This window comes from Apodemus sylvaticus, chromosome 6 (assembly GCF_947179515.1).
Source record: "Apodemus sylvaticus chromosome 6, mApoSyl1.1, whole genome shotgun sequence".
NCBI lineage: Eukaryota > Metazoa > Chordata > Mammalia > Rodentia > Muridae > Apodemus > Apodemus sylvaticus.
The window spans coordinates 41,157,354-41,178,001 of NC_067477.1; the positions used below are offsets into that span (position 1 = coordinate 41,157,354).

Consider the following 20,648-nt stretch of genomic DNA (forward strand, 5'->3'; position numbering starts at 1 on the left):
TCCAGGCTGAAGACAAAAAAAGCTTGTCAGTGCACCTGCCTCCCCCCGCCCCCATGTCCTACCAGCTCCATTCCAGGTGTGGCTTGAGGGGAGGGCCCCAGACTGAGGATACTTTGGGGCTTCTGCATGGGTGAAGGTCAGAGGGAGAACTGAAGTATACACACCAGCAGTTAAGGGCCAAGAGGACCCGCGGCATCTTCCTAGCAAGTACACACCCCAGGGGCCACAGTGTTCCATGCTGGCATCTCACTAAAAGTGAGGATCAGAGCTTGAGCACCTAGACCAGAAAAACCATGAAATCTTCCAGGAAATGGGGCCTCTCCTTCAGCGGAGGCCACCCGAAGAAAGAGGCACCAGCTGCCAAGGTTTACCCATTTTTATTTTTTATAAAACAAGCTACAAATACTTTTTCTTGTTCCCACCTCCCCAAGGGAAAACCACACAGCACAGCCTGCGCCCATTTGTGAGAGAGAAGTTGGCTGGTCAGATTCTAAACTCCCACATAAAGGTGGCTTCTCTGTGCACACTTCCTTCAGGCCAGGAAATAGAGATGGAGTCTGCTGTGAGGCCCATCAGCTCCAGCACGCTGCGTGCGGTGTTTCTGCTCAAGGCTCCAAGAGAAGGCATTCTTGCCACCTTACCACGTCAGGACAGGGTCACTGGTCGTTGTGGGACAATATGTGTGACTTTCACCAGAAGAGCAGGAACCTTCTGGAGCAGAGACTTTATCAAGTTAAGCCCTGAGAAGGCTATGGTCCCCACATGTGGGCAGCATTATGGGGCTAATGCCTTCCAGACCCAAGATAGAACAGGGTTTACCAAGGTGGATGCATTTACAGGATACTGAGGTGGAACCCCAGGCAAGGCAGATTGCTGAGGGCAAGCCAGCAAAAGCACCAGCCCTGGCGTCCCTCACTGCCATCATGGCTGACCATGGAAGAGCTGCTAAGGGTCACTTGCTGCTCCGTCTGAAGGACATGCGAATCATCATGGCGCCTAGACAGAAAAGGCTGCTAATCTGCCCTGATGCAATCTGGCACTCTGCAAAAGCCTAGATCTCCCTTTGGCGGGGTCATCACTCCTATTCCTCCTGGGGAAGCAGAAGTAAGGGACAACATGCCAATCTTAGAATTCTGGAAGTCGATGAGAAAAGCCGGAGGAATAAGAGCAACTCCGGTATTGGTCAGCAAGGTGGCTGACGGCGAGGATGAGGGCAGGAGATGGAGGGAGAGCACGGAAGTGAAACCTAGTATGACTCTAGTGTTTGGAGCAGCAAGCTTGTGGAGACGCTCTTGTGGGTTTGCAGAAGGGCTGGCTCAGGTCTTCTGTCCTCTTCACCATCTCCTCAGATGCCCAACACCTGCTGAAGGAAAACCCTGCTGGGTGTCCTTTTCCTCACAGGCCTGGGGTCTCACCTCTCATGTCTTACATGGGGGATGTGCTAGACATGGGTGGAGATGCTTAAAAGCAGGCAAAGTCGAGCCCTTCAAGTAGAGCTTGCTCCGTTATTCACTGTAGACTGCCAAGGGATCTGGATAGCAAGGACACGTGAGTCACCGGAGAACTGGAATCCATGCTGACCATCACAGGAGCTGGGCTCCCCTCGTACACAGCCAATGGCCAAGTGACTGGGCTTTGACAGCTAATGGCATGGACCAGTACCCTCTTCCCACCAGAAGAAAACATGCTGTCCACAGCACACACACAGAGCTCCCGGCTACTCACACTGAGTCCATCTGCAGTGAAACTCGGGTAAGCTAGAGATACAGTCTGAGAGAGTTAGACTGCGAGTCCAGAGGAAGTAGAGGGACAAACAGTGATGTGGATGCCTGTACAAAAGATCTATACAATTTACATATATATTTATATACAGTATATAAATCTCTTTCTTCTCGACCGCCCCCCCACCATAACCTAAAAGTTGTCAGTAGCAGATCCAAAAAACAAAAACAAAAAAAACAAAAAACAAAAAACAAAAAAACCTTAACAATAAAAGAGAGAATAAACAGCTTTTCTTCCCTTTCCTGTTCCCACTGTGGTATTAGATAACTAGTGTTTACAAATGGAACCAGAAACAAAACACACACATAAGAGTTATTAAAAGTGCAAACATGGCGGGCACCACTTATGTTACATGGGCTGAGGCTGGGCCACGGCAGCGCTGAGGGTTAGGTGTCTGATGGCCAGTCCTGTCTCCTCGGACTCTCCATTAGCCTTTTGATTTTTCCGCTCTTTAGACGAGGCGTCCGACTGGGAGCGGGAAGGAGAGAGCATAAGAGAAAGCGATGTGAGTCATTAAGAGTGTACGAAATGTTCAGCTATGGAAGCATCTGCATGAGGGGCAGCCTTTCACGGCAGGCATGGGCTGGGTCAGGCGCAGGTTACCGTCTAGATGTTCAGACGTGTGTGTTTTACCCTCCTATTCTTTTCTACTCTGAGGCAGTTCCCAGCATCCAGAGTCAGTTAGAAACTGTAAATTCCAGTCAGAATTGTACAAGCCTGGACACTGCCAGACAAGCACAGGATGGACTCTTTTGAGTTCTGACCAGATTGTACTGCTCTAACCTGGAGGAAATGGCAGGTGTCTGGGACAGGTGGGAATGACAGAATCCTTTCAGCACTGATGACATCTTCCTCATATCCCCACCAGACATAGAGGAGCGTGGGCCTTTAAGTGATCTGGTCTATGGCTTTCCTTCTATGCTACCACAGTTTCTGCAGGGGGTCCACAGAAGAGGGAAGTCCAAAAAGAAGGCAACTTACTGAATGGGTTTGTGCCTGCTCGCTTTCCCTGAGGGAAGCTGCCAAGGCTACCACCTGCAACAGATAGGAACACATGACATGGGAGAGGTCTAGACCCAGACAGCTGGCAGAGCGACTGTATCTGAGCCCCTGCCTGCTCTGCCCTCAGAACCGATCAGAGTGGGAGGGGCCGGAAGTGACGTGGATGTGCTTCCTGTTCTGGGGCTGCCTATTGCCATGTTCTGTCTAGTAAACCCATTTCCACCAGTACCTTTAAACGGTCCTTTTTCTATAGTCAGGCTGGGGTGTCTCGCTGGCTATCGCTACTGTCACCACTCCCGCTGTCATTGACACCCTTTCTTTCTTTCTTTCTTTCTTTCTTTCTTTCTTTCTTTCTTTCTTTCTTTCTTTCTTTCTTTCTTTCTTTCTTTCTTCCTTCCTTCCTTCCTTCCTTCCTTCCTTCCTTCCTTTCTTTCTTTCTTTCTTTCTTTCTTTCTTTCTTTCTTTCTTTCTTTCTTTCTTTCTTTCTTTCTTTCTTTCTTCCTTTCTTTCTTTTTTTTTTGATAGCATTTCTCCCTGTAGTCCAGACTGAGCTTGAAGTCAAATTGGCAGGGACCAATAGAAGAGAGAATAAACAGGTTTTCTTCACTTTCCTTTCCCACTGTGGTATTGGAACCCACCTGGGAATCCCACTCTTTGAATCCCCTCGGCTGTTAGCTAATAAGTGGCTATTTATAACCTTCTTGGTTCCAGTCTCCGAGTTCTGTAATGTCAGAGGCGGAAGGAACCTTAGTCCCTTTGCTTGCCAAATCTGGAGGCAAAGGCTCAGAGTGGCTTACACAAGGTCCCAGACCTGATTTGACAACACCCACCCTGTGTACAGGTCCTGGTGCTCCTTCAAGACCTGATCTCCTGAAGGGAGAACATTCTCAGAGCTGGGCCAGTTCCCTGTGCCTCTGAACATCGTTGCACAGAACCAGAAGATGGAATTAAGACAACTTCTAGGCTCCTTCTCTGCCTCTCAGGTAGGGTTGCCCCGAGGATCAGCAGAATTCATGGTGGTGTGAAGTTCATGGAGACTCATTCCTACTAAGCCCAAGATCACCTGTGGGTCCTATGATGCCACAGCTCAGCATCTCTCAGCATTCCTTAAGACCCAAGGAAGAAAACTAAGGGTAGATGTTGGTATATCTAAGTTTGCAGGTGAGGTTACGGATCCGGGAAGACATGAGAAGCAGACCCGAGGCAGGCAGGTGGGAACGGCAGAGCCAGGCTGCCTGACAGGAGAGTCTACATTTACTCAGCCCCACTCTGCAGGTGCCGCCCTCGGTAGGAAACATGGAAATCTGTACATAGAAAGAGGAGGGCTATCCTGGCCCTGCTTCATGAGCTAAGATCCAGAGAACAAAATGGAGGGCCAGGAGCACATCCTTGTACCTCAGCAGACCTATATTATAGGAGTGATATTATCCCATTTAAGGGGCTAAAAACCCGGGATGGCCCAGCATTGCGGGAGGAAGGAAGCTCATCGCTGCTGTCATCCGCTGGACCCCGAGCTCTTGACCCTCTGGCTGACACTGGAGCTGGCCCTCTGGAGACACTGAGCCTCTAGTCCTCTGCTGCTTGCTTTATAAGGTAGACAGCAATCCTAACAAACTTGCTTTATGACTTGGAAAAAAGACCAGGTACCAAGGCCCAAGCCTCCAAATGCCAGGTTTACCAGGCCGGGCGGAGGACTCAGCTTTCCAGTGAGAGTTCTGGAAGGCAAAAGAAGGGGTGCTCCTGTGGCATCTCCAAAATCCGGGTCTCTCAAACCCAAAACTACACTCCCCAAGTCCCACATCTCCCCACCCCCGTTGGGCCCCCACCTGGCATGCAAGTCCCTCTCAGGCCACCAGAGGGCACCACATAATACCAGATGACCTGTGCCTGGGCTCCCAGATTCCATCTGGCCAAGTGGCTTTCTGCCACCAGGAGCAGAGGGAGACTTTGAGGCTGCCAGCAAGCAGCACCTCTATCCCATGGGTGGATTCCTCTGCTACTGATAGCTTTTGTGTGATCACTGTGGGGCTCTGTCCTGCCCATCACCTGCTCTAAACTGTTAACTTCTCATGCCAAATCTCTACTACCTCCATTAGCCTGAGGAGGACATTGAGATCCATAGAGATGAGGTACTTAGTCGAATTACAGGGCTAGAACTAACAGAGCTTAACAGTGAGGTCTATCTGACTTCAGGGTCTCTGGTCGTCACCACATCCCTACATCTGTCTAGACAGTTGTCCTCACTCCTCCCCTAGGTTTCTCCACAGTCCTCCGTTCTCTTGTTGGAACCACATGCCTGGAAATGGACACCCTTGCCAGGGTACTGGCCACACAGCTCCCTGAAGGCTCTATCCCTCCTCACAGAGTCCCAAGGCTACATCTGCGCCACACTGCCCAGGAGTCCTCTCGGGCCACTCCTGGTTTCCCCAGGCAATAAGACTGGCCTGCTCACAAGAGATATTGTTCTTTACTCCGGGGTCATCTTCACAGAGGGCACAGAAACTAGACCCTGAAGTCCTACTGATGAGCCCAGCATTGGCAACATTGCTGCCTCGTGAGTACACAGCACTGCTCCTCCACTTAATCCAGACTCTTTTAACGTAGAACAATAGAAGGTTTTGGGCTCTAGGATCAGTGTGTCATCTGGACAGAGGAATGGAAAGAAAAGTCCCCTTGTACTCTCCATGGGCTTTCCATCTACACAGGCAACTTCAACCCTAACTCAGAACCCCCCTCTCACTTCTATGCTTTACTTCACCCCATTCTAAGACACACACACACACACACACACACAGACAGCATGGACATACTGTCATGCATAGTCATGCATAGTCATGCATAGTCATGCATACACAGATATATTTTAAGTCAGGCATAAAGGGCTGAAGAGATAGCTTAACACTTAAGATCACTGGCTGCTGTTGCAGAGAACCCAGGTTCAGTTCCCAGCATCCACATGATGGTTCACAACTGTCTGTAATTCCAGTTCCAACGGGTCCTCTTCTGAACTCTGCAGGCATCAGGCACATGCCTTATGCACATGCTTAAATGGAGAGAAGCACTCCTACGCACAAAACAATCATTTTTAAAAAAACAGGCATAGATAAACACGTGTGTTCACACAGAGATAGGCTGTCAGACAGGTACTCATGAAGGCATGCTCACAGAGATATGCCAAAGAGATACATGCACAGATGGATGCAGACATGTCACAATCACAGGTGCAGACACAGGTGCTCCTGCCACACCCTCAATGCCACCTTTGAAGTGAGAGGGTCAAGAATGTAAGTTGAGCAAGAAACAGAAAATACCCCAGGAGTCTCTGGGAGAAAAAAAATTCAGATGTCTCAAATCTACAGCCTGCTCCTGGCTGAATTTGGGTTGGATGGGCATCCAGATGAGCACTGATCCTTAAATCCTGCATCCCAGACCACAGCCTCCTCTGGCTGCTTCCTGTGGGTACTGTGTGTTGGCTGGAAGTGGCAGACACCTGGCCTCTGGCAAAGTTCCAGAGGGAGGGTCCCTGAGTTCCATGGAGGAAGGCACCACACTGTACCTTCCCTTGGTTTTAGAAGTTGTATGGACAGGTACTCCCAGCACAAAAGGCATGGAATGTGACAGGGTCAGGCCTCAGTAACTCCTCACTAAGTTGCAAGTGTCCCTAGGTAGGCCTGGGATAAATACTACAGTTTCTTTCAAATATGACCTTCCCAATCCAGTGGTTCTTCACTGCCTTTATAAAACTTCCCACTTGAGTGAAGGGCTCTCTAGCCTTACCTTGCCTCCTGTCACCTATAGTTGCTACATCCCAGTGACTGAGTTCCAGTTCGTGAGCCATGAGAAATTACTCAGGATCATTATGCAGGATACTTCTAAGACTGTTTTCAGAGAATTCCTTCACACACCCATGCTTACTCTAGATGGTGAATAGAGAATAAATCAGACCCACACAGTGCCCTTAGAAGCCTGTTGATGAAAACATTCAGTACCTGCTGCCTTGAGGTATTATGTAGAGAAGTCCCTATCCTTGTGCTATCCCCTGTGTACACATATCACATACAACACACATGCATAGGCACACAATCTGGATCACAATCTGGAACTATGCTGCCCTACTCCCTGGACAAGATAAAATATAAGCAAGTTCTGCTAAGTTGAGCTATGCTATGCATGAGTCTATTTGCCATTTACTGTAGTCTGCTCTACCCTAACTAACACACTCTGATAGTACTAATCACAAAGGACATGAATAACTGCTATATCTTTTCAGTAGACTGTGTAACAATAGGAATCTTGCCAGTCAATTCCATGGCTACAGCAGGCATCTAGACCCAAAGTACAGCCCACTCCCAATATATGGATGGTGAATACATGGGGGACTGGGATCCCACTGCTCAGGACAGCCCTTGGTCCCTGTCCCTGGGTCTGGCAGGCATACAGGGGATAGAACTCACCTTCTTTGCTAACACCCAGGCAGCCCTTCAGCTCAGGCAGTGAGATGACCTTGTCCTTGTTCAGGTCACAGTAGTCGGTGAAGCGCCGGGCACATTTCTTGGGCTTGGCTTTCTTCTTTACATAGCGCTTGAATGGCTTCATCTCCTTCTTGTTAATGTCATCGCTGCTGTTGCTATCCAGCTGGCTGAAGTACCAGTGCGCCACTCGCTCCTCCAGGGTGTGACTGGGGTCTGGCTCTGAGAACCTGGATCATAGACAGGAACCCCCACCCCAGAAAACACCACTCAGGGTCTTGCAGGTGTTGCCTGCTTTGCTGTGATTCTCTCCCAAATGGCCAAACGCCAGGGTACTTGATACAGTTAAGCATTTACTCCTGCCAGCTTGTACTGAAGTTGGTTAATAATGGATCCATGTTGGGGGAATGAAGGCAGACCCTTGAAGAGAGATTAATTACCTTCTACAGAGCCTGAGTCAGTTCTTAACGGAAATGGATTAGCGCTTACAACAGGAGGCTGCTACAAAGCGGACACCCACACACACCCATTTCCCTTCATCTCTGCAGGTAATTCCTATGTCTACTTTCTAGCATGAGTTAGCTGAAGCTGTAAGAGGCCCTCGTCAGAAGCCAAATGAATGCTGGCATGCTCTTGGACTTCTGGAAATGTGAGCCAAAATACAACTCTTCTCTATAAATTACCCAGCCCAGAGTATTTTGTTATAGCAACAGAGACCAAACCAAGACAGTCTTCATGCTGGGCTACCAGCCATCAGGTAGCAACAGCTTTTTCCTTAGGGGCCTCTAAGTGATGTTATTTCACTGGCCTGCCTGACCCTCTGAAATAACCAGGACATTTCTATGTAGATTTAGTCCACCTGAGTAAGCCATGTCTAGTATCTCTACTGTCCTTTTCATGATCTACAGATCACTGTCAGATAGGGTGCTTTCTGAACTCCTGTAAGGGAGCCAACCAGGACTAGGGATGCCAGCTTAGCCTCAGGCTGCTCACGGTCTAGGAGGAGCAGAGCCTAAAATATAAAGGCTGGCAGATGAGAGGTGTGATGTCCCCTGTGGCTTTGTGCATGTGCATAGAAGAGTGGTCCTTGGTCATGCTCACTTTATTCATTGAGACAGAGTCTCTCAGTTGAAGTCACAGCTCCCCAGCACAGTTGATCTAGCTAGCCGGCTTACTTAGAATACTCTATGTCCACCTACTGAGTGCTGGAGTTACAGATGTGTTCCCAGAATTTACATTAACAGATGAAACCTAAGCTCTGTTCTTGTGCTTGCTGCTTGTTCTTTGACCACTAAGCCATCTCCCCAGACCCAAACAGAGATTCTAAAGCAAGCATATTCTAAACCTGCTGGGGTAAGTCTCTAAAGCTTAAAGTTTCTAGTCAGGAGATCTGGGATGGGCCTAAGAGATCACATATTAACCTGAACCGCTAATGCTTAGAGAAACTAGTGACTGGGAATACATCTTTGTGTACAGATATGTAGTGATGACATCTGGCACAGTCCATATCTCTGGACCACAAAGTTACAAGGCCAATGCTTCTGTGCACATATATAGTTGATGGCCTACCTATCATTTTATTTATTACTCAATTATTTATGCATCATCTTCACTCAAAGAAGTCAGAGTGATACTAATTACAGGTTTTTAAAGCCAATGATAGATCTGTTCCAGAAGGATGAGTTGGAGTTTCTGAACAGAAAAAAAGACACACACACACACACACACACACACACACACATACACACACACACAAGTGTCTTGGTTCTGTCCTTGGGGCTTACCACTGACTATGAGCTGGACTCCTAGTCAATGCCTGGATCACTGGCCCTTGGGGAGAGGAATAAAGCTGAGGTTTAGACCCTGTACATTTCAAATGACTGCTGTGCAGCGTCTGCAACAGAGCATTGATAGGAAGTTCACTAGTAAGCAAGGACCCTAGACCAGGTGATCGGGACCTGCTAGCACACTCTGAAGGTATGCATGGTTTTTAAAAACTGTCCAAGGCACTTGGTGACATGACACCCCTCTCAGGTTTGCTGTACATTCTAGAAAGGAGTGGACCACCTCTCATCCCTCCTTGAGAAGAAGCTAGAAAACCCTGTCTTACTTTCCATGTAGCGTGAAGTTCAAGCAAAAAGAAGCTGTATTCCCCCTCAGCCCTGCAAAGAAAAGCTAGTCACCCCTGGTGGCTGTCTAGCCCATTGTTAACAAGGCAGACTACAGTCTTTGGTAAATGCCCTAGACCTCCTGGATTCTAAGAAGGACTCAGTAGGATGTCATCCTGACAGCTCCCACCCAGAGAGACCCTTAGGGAAGGTGTGAGGCACACAGCTGTCACTGGCCTTTGACTCCTGAGGAATCTGCTTAATCTGCCATGGAAACCAGGTGCAGGGAGTCTGAGGCAGGCTGACCTTCTCTATGGTGCTGTGCAACAGCCTGTGTTCAAATGTTACTATTTCGTTATTAGTGGCAGCACCCACCCTCATGGCCCTTGTAGTACACAGGGCGGGCGGGCAGAAACTGTATGGAGTGCTCAGGGTACATGAAGGGGAGCACCAGAGAAGATCTAAGCTCTGGAGGAGACAAGAGCTCCCAAGAAAGGCTCTTTCTCGGGAAGGCAGTCAGGGAGCTGAGAGAATGCCAAGACAAAGGCAGCTCTTCCTTTAACCTTTAGGCTGGGCATAGCGTCATGTCTACCTGGAGGCTGGAATAATAAAGTCTGAGAGTTGCTGAGACGGGAGGGATGAGGTCATCCCACCCAGAGGCCCTGCCAGAGAAGGTTTTCTCCCTCCAACACGTGTTCCCGAGCACCCTCCTACTCGTTTGTCTGTTCTCTGCACGGCTGTGGTCAGAGCTCTCCCTACCTGCCTTCAGGCTATTTTGCATCAAGAAGTAGTTCTTCCTACCTTGCAAGCTCTGAGTTGGCCAGGGGGAGATCTTCATCTGGGCTCTGTTCCTTTGCACTCCTGGCTTTCCTCTGTACCGTCTCTGTTCCCCCATCAAGGTCTTTCAGTGTGGAGCAGCCCTGACTTCCCATGGCTAGCCTGCATACCCTAACTGATGCCAGCCCGTGACAGAATGCTGGGTTAAGCACAGGACACCATATCTCTGAGAGCCCCCAACCCACAAGCTACCCTGTGGGAACTAAAGGTTCTGCCTCTGTGCCAAGCCCCCCCTCCATCCCAGCTATCACAAGGCTCTGCTTTTGAACTCCTTTTTTGTAATATTTTTATTTTCTATATTCTTTGTTTACATTCCAAATGATTTCCCCTTTCCCGGATCCCCCCTCCCCATATGTCCCATAAACCTTCTTCTCTCCATCCCTTCTCCAATCACCTCCCTCCTTTTTCTCTGTCCTTATATTCCCTTCCAATGCTAGATCAATCCTTTCCAGGATCAGGACCCTCTCCATACTTCTTCATGGGTGTCATTTGTTATGCAATTTGTGCCTTGGGTATTTAGGGCTTCTGGGCTAATTAATATCCACTTATCAGAGATTGCATTCCATGTGTATTCTTTTGTGATTGGGTTACCTTTTGAACCCCTTTGATCTCCACAAGTCCTCTTAAGTAACAAAGCCTCAGCTGTACCTCAAAGCTGAGTGATGGCAGGGCCACACTTGGGAACCAACACCTTACTAGAACAAACACCAAGAACCTTTATACTTCTGATCTATCACATGTCCCAAGATAGCCAGAGCAACACCGAGAATGTTTAAGAGAAAACACCAGAGACCTCTGTGAACTGAGAAGTTCTGAGATTCCCCATGCAGGGGAGTGCTAGATAGGGGTGAGGCAGGTTTTCCAGGAGCCATCTCAGTCCATTCCTGCCAACACAGATTCTGCCACTTATACTCTTACCTAAAAGTCACATCCCACTGCCCACCCCCGCTTGCACAACCTTCTATTTTGCATTCATTCAATTATGTGTGTGTGTATGGATCTTTGCATGTGGGGTGCACATGTCACAGCACACATGTGGAAGTCTGAAGACAGCCAACGGGAGTCAGTTCTCTCCTTCCACCATATAGATTCTTGGGATCTGGTTCAGGTGCTCAGTCTTGACAGCAAGCACCTTCACTCAAAGAGCAATCTCGGTATCTCTCCAGTGCTTATAAGGACCCTTTCATGGGTTAAGTTTTTCTAAAAGGGTTACCTGGGTAGGTAGAATGCCCAAGTTTTCTCAGATGTAGTATGGAAATATACTCTTCCAAAGATACCTCATCCTATATTCAGAATATATTCAGTGACTCTGCCTTTAGGCTATTTTAGGACCTCTGACTTCAAGGATAGGGAAACCCACCAGAGCCAGGTCCCTCCCTGAACAGACATGCTAAGCCTTCTCTCAATTTTCAGGGTGGTGAAGGCCATCCTCCTGCGGCACTCAGTTTTGATTCTGTGGCCTTGGCCCTGGCAGGTTTTGGCTGTAACAAATCGCTGGAGAGCCAAGCCCATTTACCACAACCTGCTTTGGCCAAGACCTGGGCCCAGTTCTGCTGTCCTAAGCAATTTTAAAGAAGGTAAGAAGGGCTGGCCAGGAGGCCTGAGCCAATCCAAGCAGACTGACTGAGCCCCATCTGGAGCTGGGTCCAGGCCCCACCAGCTGTGCGGGTGGACATGGGAAATGCCAAGTCAGCCACATTCCAGACTCTTCCCTGCAAAACCATCAACAGACAACCAACTGCACTCTACCAGGAGGATAAGGGCCACTCCGCTGGCAGTCTCTCCTTAGGAAGCACGTGAGTGACCAAGAGGCTCATACAGACAAAGTTGGTTCTCCCAAGAGTAGCTACCTACCTACTACCTACCTACCTACCTACCTACCTACCAACCTACCAACCTACCAACCTACCAACCCACCTACCTAACAACCTACCTACCAACCTACATACCAACCTACCTACCTACCTACCAACCTACCAACCTACCAACCTACCAACCCACCTACCTAACAACCTACCTACCTATCTACCTACCAACCTATCTACCTACCAACCTACCTACCAACCTACCAACCTACCTACCCACCTACCTACCTACCTGCCAACCTGCCAACCTACCAACCTACCTACCTACCTACCAACCAACCTACCTACCAACCTACCTACCTACCAACCTACCTACCAACCTACCTACCTACCTACCTACCTACCTAACAACCTACCTAACAACCTACTTACCTACCTAACAACCTGCCATCCTACCTACCTACCAACCTACCTAACAACCTACCAACCTACCTACCTACCAACCTACCTACCTACCTACCAACCTACCTACCTACCTACCTACCAACCTACCTACCTACCTACCAACCTACCTACCAACCTACCTACCTACCAACCTACCTACCAACCTACCTACCTATCTACCTAACAACCTACCTAACAACCTACTTACCTACCTAACAACCTGCCATCCTACGTACCTACCAACCTACCTAACAACCTAACAACCTACCTACCTACCAACCTACCTACCTACCAACCTACCTACCTACCTACCAACCTACCTACCTACCTACCAACCTACCTACCAACCTACCTACCAACCTACCTACCTACCAACCTACCTACCTACCCACCTACCTACCTACCAACCTACCTACCTACCTACCTACCCACCTACCTACCTGCCTACCTGCCAACCTGCCAACCTACCAACCTACCAACCTACCTACCCACCTACCTACCTACCTACCTACCTGCCAACCTGCTGACATACTAACCTACCTACCAACATACCTACCTACCAACCTACCTACCTACCCACCTCCCTACCTACCTACCTACCTGCCAACCTACCAACCTAAACTACCTACCAACCTATCTACCAACCTACCTACCTACCTACTAACCTACCTACCTACCTACCAACATACCTACCCACCTATCTATCTATCTACCTACCTACCTACCTACCTACCTGCCAACCTGCCAACCTGCCAACCTACCAACCTAAACTACCTACCTACCTACCAACCTACCTACCAACCTACCTACCAACCTACCTACCAACCTACCTACCAACCTACCTACCTATCTACCTACCTACCCACCTACCTACCTGCCAACCTGCCAACCTACCAACCTACCTACCTACCTACCTACCTACCTAGGTAGACAGACTTCCTTTTATTCTAAGGGTCTAGTGGATGGGTGGGTGGCTGATCCATAGAAAATTGCCTTCCAGAGCCCTGGGTGGGGGGAACCAAGGACATAGTTAATCATCCAGCAAAAGTGAGGAAGGCAGTCATCAAAAGATGCTTATGGTGCCCCTGCCAATATACCAGCCACAGAGGTTTCCACAGACACCCAACTCTACATTGTCTAAGTTTAGATTTAGGAAGCACAGGTTTTGGCCACCGAATCAGACTAGGAGACCATAGAGAGAAGCTGGCACCTCCCTCTCTCCCTCACCCTGCATTTACCCAGTCTTGAGAATCTATTAATTTCACATGGAATGCTTCAGTAAATCATCCCTCTCTACCCAGTAGTGTTCCCATCACCCTCTTGCTCCCGCTCTCCCACACCTGTTAAACTTCCCCTAGTTTTGCATCTTAATGCCATCAGGGTGATCATTCAAAAGTACTCTCAATCTTGTGGTCCCTGACGCTTCTGGCATGACTCGACATGCCTCTGTCCAGCTCTGCAGCTACATCTCTAACTTGTCCACCATATCCCAGGCTGACTCATGCCACTTCCTGCGGCTTCTCCCATATGCCCCACCTGGACCCACCTTGTTCATCTCCCATTGCCCTCATTCCTGGTACAATGTGGTAGGGCCGCTCCCTCTGTATAAGTGAAAATGTCACCTCCTATTGTCAGCTTTCATGCACCCCTCCCCTAACCACCCTAAGTCTTAGAAGGTCTTACAAACCTCTAGGATCACACTGACTTTGTAGTCATCTCCAGAGTATATAGTCCAAGGGACTATGTCCTTTTCTTCAGGTATCCCCAGAAACAAGCATAGAACTTATACCAAAATCAGGCTGAGACATGGAGTCATTGCAAAGCCATGTGTGACAATAGTCATGTCTGACAAGTGGTAGGCTAGAGACAGGGATGATCAATCTTCTATATTGCTTAAATATCTTCTCTCCCTTCTTCCCACAGACTCCATGCAGGACTTTTCCCCACTGGCATCCACTGATGTCCAGGTTTGATTGTTAAACCCTGAGAAGGAAGGGTTGAGTGTGGCTTCTTTAGCCCCGTACCAGCAACCCAAGCTCTCAATTCCAAAGCCAAGTCCAGCATCCGGGAACTCTGGATTTCCTGATTCTCCTCATCAGCCCTATTCCAGATATACTACCCGGTCTCCAGCAGCCCAGTCCCTCCCACACCTACACCTACTGCCCCACCCTGTTCCTCCATCACAGAAGAAGAGTGGCTGGTCAGTGTCTGTCTATACAGGAGCCCAAGTGGAGCAGGCCAGGCAGAGTGCTGTAGAGCCCTACTTCTGAAAGTGAAGTCCCCAGTTGCATCCAGCCTCATATTCCAAGAGTCAATGGACTCTCCAATCAAACCCTCTGTCTGCCAGATCTACCACCCTTCTAGACAAGTAGTGATCGACACATATCAAATATCTACTATGGGATCTAAATAGAAATACATCAGGGGAGGACCTTGGAGAAGGTAATCTGTCAATACACTAGACAGCCACCAGAAAAGGAGAATGACATTCTAGACTGAAGGGGCAGGAGGTGTGAGGGTCCCAGGACAGCCAGAGTAAACTGTGGAAGGAAACTGAAAGGGCTAGTGCCTGGAACATGATGGTGGGAAGGAAAACCAGAGGGAGCTTCCTGAGGTCATTTGGGTACATGCCTGGGCTTCTGCTTAATGCAATGGGAAGGTCCGGGAGAGCCCAAGAAGACTGGCAGCCCTGGTACCTACCTGCCCATGGCCACCCCACACGCTCTCTTCCCTCACTCTTACCTGATTTCTAAACTATTTCATAGTCTACCTTGTCTTCCTGTTGATCAAAAGTCCAGCCCTTGGGTAACACAAGTACCCAAAACAGTCCAAACCTTTCATTCCTATCAAAACTAAGCACAGTCATTTTAAGCCAATATGAGCTTAAAATAAAAACCATGTTTTGAGGAGTGTTTTTTAAAAAACTTCCCCCACTCCTAAATAACATCTAAAAGGGGTCTTATTTTTTTCAAGTCCTTCCCTAAGGGTACATCAGTATGAAAGACATACATTTTCTAGTTTTTATTGCCTGTAAAAATCTCTTTGTCCTGTGACACAAGGACACCAAATGCTAACTTCTCCAGGTGGCAGGGCTATCTATGATCCCCTTCCTGTAGCCAAGACCATACAGTCCTGGGGCCAGGGGCTCCTGTGGAAAGCAGGGTTGGGGTGCTGCTGTCTCTGCAGGACTGAGAGAGAACTTGCAGCCAGGACCCCTGAGCTGTGGGCCCACCCCCACCCCCACCCCCACCCCCACCCAGACCTGAGGTGCTGTGCCCATACTACCTACATTATTACTGTTTTCTCTCCTGTTTCTAATCAACCTAAAAACATTAGTTCCTCTTCTACATTCTAAGATCCCCGCAGATGCTTGAAACTGCTGATATAGAACTCCAAATACACTGTTTTTCCTAATATGCATGCCTATGATAATGTTTTAACTTATAAATGGAGAACATGTATACATTAAGCAGCAGATATTAGCAGCAATTACTAATAATAAAATCATTATAACAAAATGCTGCAATAAAGGTTATTCTAAGTTTATAAATTATTTTCTTTCTAGAATTTTCCAATTCAGTTTTGTTTTTATTTTGGACTGTAGTTGGCTGTGAACAACGGGAGTGAAAAGTGAAACAGATGACAAGAAAAGGGCAACTGTACTTCATGCCCGGGTTGTTATCAACCAGCAGTTGCTTAGCACGCTCGTGGCAACAGCACGCCCATAGGCTTGCGGTAGTATACATTTGTAATGCTCACTCTTTTCTTCTTCCTGGAAACTGGAGTGTATTGCCTCTATTTTCAGATGCTAGGCTGCTGAGCATTGTAGGAATCCTCAACGCAGTTCTCATTCATGGCCTGTCAGACTCTGTCTCCATCTATCTTTGTTGTGCTCCCCTAGATCGAGTCTGGCTTATATGCCCAGGAAGCCAGGTAAGAGAAAACAGCCATGGTCAGAAGCTAGCCTGTAAGCTCATGGGACCCTGGAGTGCTTAAAGGATCTTAAAGAAATATAGCTAGTAGCAGTACTAGTGTACCATCCTCTCCGCTTTCCTTTATTTTAAAATTCTTGACTATGTAAGAACCCTGAAAATACAGGTCTGCCCGACTAACAGGATTTTAAGAGCATGGCACTGTCCCATGCATCCTCGGGATGATAACTTAACCATCTTGACTGGCTGAGATGTGATGCCTATTGACTGAAATGCTCCTGTTTCTCAAGGTGTGGTTGCACATAGCTATAATCCCAGCACTCAGAAGGCACAGGCAGGGGGATCACAGCAAGGTCATGGCCATTCTGGGCTACATATGCTCCAGAGAAAAGCAGACTTCTCTCCTAGCACCCCTTAGTAGCTGAAGAATCCAGGGCCACACTCTACTACACCAAGTCCTGCTCACATTCTCACCTCCCACCTCCAGTAGGTGCTGCTGAGTTAATAGCCTGAACCATGTCTGTGGTGAGTGCATCCAGCAAGCTGGTAATAAATTCCATCTTCTTCCCTTCAGGACAGCCTAAAAGACAAGAGATTTGAAGGCAGAATGTAGGTAACTTACCAAGGCAACGTCTTCCTCAGCTACCATCCCCTCAGAGTCTTTGTCCCGCCAAAGACTGGGGATGTGTTCAGTGCTCAAATTACCCCTATAAGCCTCCATTACCCTCTAGGCATAAAGTTTACAGTTACCATCTCTGGGTGAAAGGGGACAAGAAGAGGAGGGTTTTGATATGTTCACTTAAATCACGGATTCTCCCCCTCCCTTGTGCTTCCTTGACATCAGTTCTTGCTCCCAGATCAGAACAGTGCCTGTCTGGTTATTGTCTTGAGTACACTGGCCCGGGATAGTATTGTGAACTCTGTGAGGCTAAGGGCCCGTCTCTCTCCAATCCTCCAGGTCTTAGACATGACTTCTCAGAGCAGTGTGGACTCAATGGGTTCTTGCTGTCTTTCCCATAGCACCTCACTCTTCTCTGGCGGGAACCTGCCCTGAATCTGCATGTGCATGCCTTCCTTTATCTGCCCATGGCTCCTCTCTACTTAGTGAACCTCGTGTCTCTGAGGCCTAGATTAAGCCGTGTCTGGTATGAAGTAAAATGGCTATTCCCGTCTGTCCAGAGGTGGCTAGAAGAAGGCATCCTGGCCTCCCTGCCTCAACTTTGGTGACGCTGTGATTTCTACTAACCCCACATGGAAAGCCCTGGACTTTCAGGACTCCCTGCTCTCCACTCTCCCTTTGGAGTCCTGATGGGGAATAGCAAGATGGCACCAGTTCCCACCAGGACAGACCTAATCTTGTACTGAATAAAGATGGTTATCAATCACGAACTTAGCTCCCACCTACATAGAGGCATTGGGGGTATTTTCTCTAATGACTCACTCTCTCCTGTGTAGGTGCAGGTCTAAGACAGGGACACCTGTGAGGAGATTTCCCTGTGCTTGGGCTTTTTCTAGAATGGTGCACAAAGAAGAGGAACTTAAGAGGATTTACAGGGCAAAGTCCTCAGTTCATATACCATGTATTTAGAATTCTAATTGCGACTTGGAGTTCTCTACTAATAAGGAACAAAATCTACCCAGTATCACTTTTTAGGTCTTGGGCTATTGTCAGTATGTCCCATGTCACACTGAGTGGCCACCCTGTGTCACCAAGGGTCATCATATAAGCAACCCACAGAACAGGTGGCAGACACCAGACAGGCCCCTCCAGGAAGCCACTCCCGGTAAAGCTATCTTTACTTTACTGCCTCCAAACTGCCATTGCTACTTCACTGACTTAGAAAATGACCATAACACTCCAGCGACAGAATTCTAAGTCCCTGACTACACTCTTATGACAAGAAGGAAAGAGCAAGGGAAGAGAACAGTGTTCCCAAGGGCATGGGACTGACTCTAGATGTAGATTCCACAGTTTCCAGGTCTGTGTTCCTATGATGAGCCTTCCCAGCATGCCTTGCTCTGTGCTGCTGATTGGAAGAACAGATATAGAGGAGACAGTGGCCCCTGCACAGTGGCCACAGAGGGGTGAGAAGCCCAAAGAAGTGAAGGTGCCAGCCCGGGCAGGGCCGTGTCTCCTACCTGGTAACTCTCTGTCCTTGAAAGGGTCATCTGCCTCTACACTCTTGGCTCTGGCATCACTCTCACAGCTTGGCATCACATAGCTTGGAGAAGAGACAGAGAAGTGAGGGGTTTTAAGGGGGTTGGCAACGGAGTCTTCTTCAGCCAGTGTTACCCAGCAATAACCTGTGTAGTCACTAAGCCTAGAGCCCTGGGGAAGGAAAATAAAACAGTCCCTGAACTGTCTGGAAGCTACAAGACTATCCAGCATAAATGCTCCCATTGAGACATCTTCAGGCATGTCGTTTTAGCCATGCAAGCGTGATAACAATGCCTTCTCCAATCCGCACATGGATTTTTTTTTTTGTCACTTCAAGACCAGGGTGGTTCATAAATAAGCTTTTCATCTGGGAACTGGTGCTGAGAGAGATTAAGTAGGTTTCGAGAGTCCACACACATTGGGGGGGGGGGTTCAGAATCCAGGGCCCTGGGCACTTCCGCTAGACACTCATCTGCTTTGGGAAGGAGATGTTAGACTTCCGTGACTTGAGTCTGTGAGAAGTAGGGCAGCGAAGACAATAAAGGCAGACTCCCCAGAAGCTAGCTGGTCCCTGTACCCAGGATGCTCTGAGCAGGCTTACCGTGTGGAAGTCCCCGGCAATGGGCGCCCTGTGTCTACCAGGACACACCAACAGTAGCCGGTGGATTGGTGGCATTGCACTGGCTTGTACAGCCCGCCAGGACCACACTCGGGGATCACAATGCCCTCGCGGGGATTCTGCCGGGCCTCTTCCAGGGCGCTCTGCCTCTCCTGGTCACAAGAATGGACTTTCTCTGTAAGAGAAGATGTGGCTTCTGCTGACGATTATTCCTCCTCCTGTCCAGAATCCATAATAAAGAGCCAGGACCAGGCCTGCCCCCAAAGAAGCGATGGGTCATCCCAGAAACCCATGTCTTGCATGCTGCCAAAGTGAAAGCCCCAGGGGGCCACCCAGAGCCTCCCTATGGCTGCCAGAGGCTCATCAGCACGTTCACCACAGGGGTTCTGTAGCAACAAGCCAGCCAGGACATCAGGGCTACTCTGAGCTGCAGTGTGCTCTAGAGCTGGAATGTTCCTCCATTTTTAGAATTGTCCCTGCCAACACACTGGCTCCAGGCTCCAGGAGAGGCAGTGGTCAGACTGCCCTGCAAGTGAACGCTGGGATGCCTGTGCATGGGGACACTCCCTAGGCCAGGCATGGCAGGACAGAACCACAGACCACCACCCTTGTGCAGGGTTATGTTCCATACCCTGAATGAAAGAGAAGCAAGGGCCAGCCCTGGTTGCTTTCACCCTCCAACACAGGGAGACAGAACGCTAGTGGGCTTGAATCTATTACTCACTGATGCTTCCATCAGACAGGAGCAGAAACAAGGGAGACAGAAAGGTGTCTGTAGTTGGCAGCTTCAGGAACACATAGACATGTCCAAGTAGCCAAGCCAGCTCTCCCCAGAGCCAGGCCCAGACAGAGGCCGTAGTGGGGCCCTCTGCCAGGTGTACGCACTCACAAAAGCCCCACACCTATCGGACCCTTTCCCGGACAACCCCTCCCAGTAAATCACCCTCTCTTCTCTTCCTTATTTCTCTTCCTTTCTTTGTTTTGCTTCAGGCTTTTTTGGGGGGGAGTAGGCAATGTTCTTGTTTGATTTTGACTTTTTTGTTTGTTTGTTTGTTTAACTTAAAAAAATAAAGTGTGGTGTTTGCTTCCTTATCACAGACAGTGTTTTAAAAAGAAAATCTGTACAGCCCATATGGCCCCTAAAGTTAACCCCTCCACCTTCCTTAGATCTTGGCAGGCAAACACCTACACAACTTCAAGAGGATTGCACCGGGGAATTGGGATAGATCTCTCAGGTCCAGTTTGGTAGCCTCGTCCCCCTCATATTTCATGCCATGAAAGAGCTGACAAAGAAACAAAGGGAGAGGAAAGCAGCTTTTACTGGCACCACGCTCGGGTAACGACCTCTGACAGGGGCTTTAAATTAAGACCCTCTCAGCCAGCCTCTCCAGCCATAAATCAGACTACTGCAGATGCAAGGGGAAGAGGGGGAACACCTCCCCCTCTCCCAGGGCAGCCGGATGGTGGGCCTAACCTCACACCACAGCAGGCC

At 48.7% G+C, this 20,648-nt stretch overlaps 1 protein-coding gene across 3 annotated transcripts in view; it reads right to left on the reverse strand.

Moving 5' to 3' along the window:
* Nucleotides 1-365: 365 nt before the first annotated feature.
* Smoc1 (SPARC related modular calcium binding 1) overlaps nt 366-20,648 on the reverse strand; it is a 160,317-nt gene continuing 140,034 nt past the window's right edge. For 2 of the 3 annotated variants that reach the window (XM_052185539.1, XM_052185538.1), the window contains exons 8-13: nt 19,139-19,331; nt 18,519-18,601; nt 16,854-16,959; nt 7,239-7,483; nt 2,764-2,817; nt 366-2,250 (exon numbers count right to left, since the gene is read on the reverse strand). In XM_052185539.1, the coding sequence (XP_052041499.1) occupies nt 2,234-2,250; nt 2,764-2,817; nt 7,239-7,483; nt 16,854-16,959; nt 18,519-18,601; nt 19,139-19,331 (698 nt within the window). In that variant the 3' untranslated portion in view covers nt 366-2,233. The remainder of the gene's footprint in view (nt 2,251-2,763; nt 2,818-7,238; nt 7,484-16,853; nt 16,960-18,518; nt 18,602-19,138; nt 19,332-20,648) is intronic. The other variant, XM_052185540.1, reaches the window with a different exon arrangement.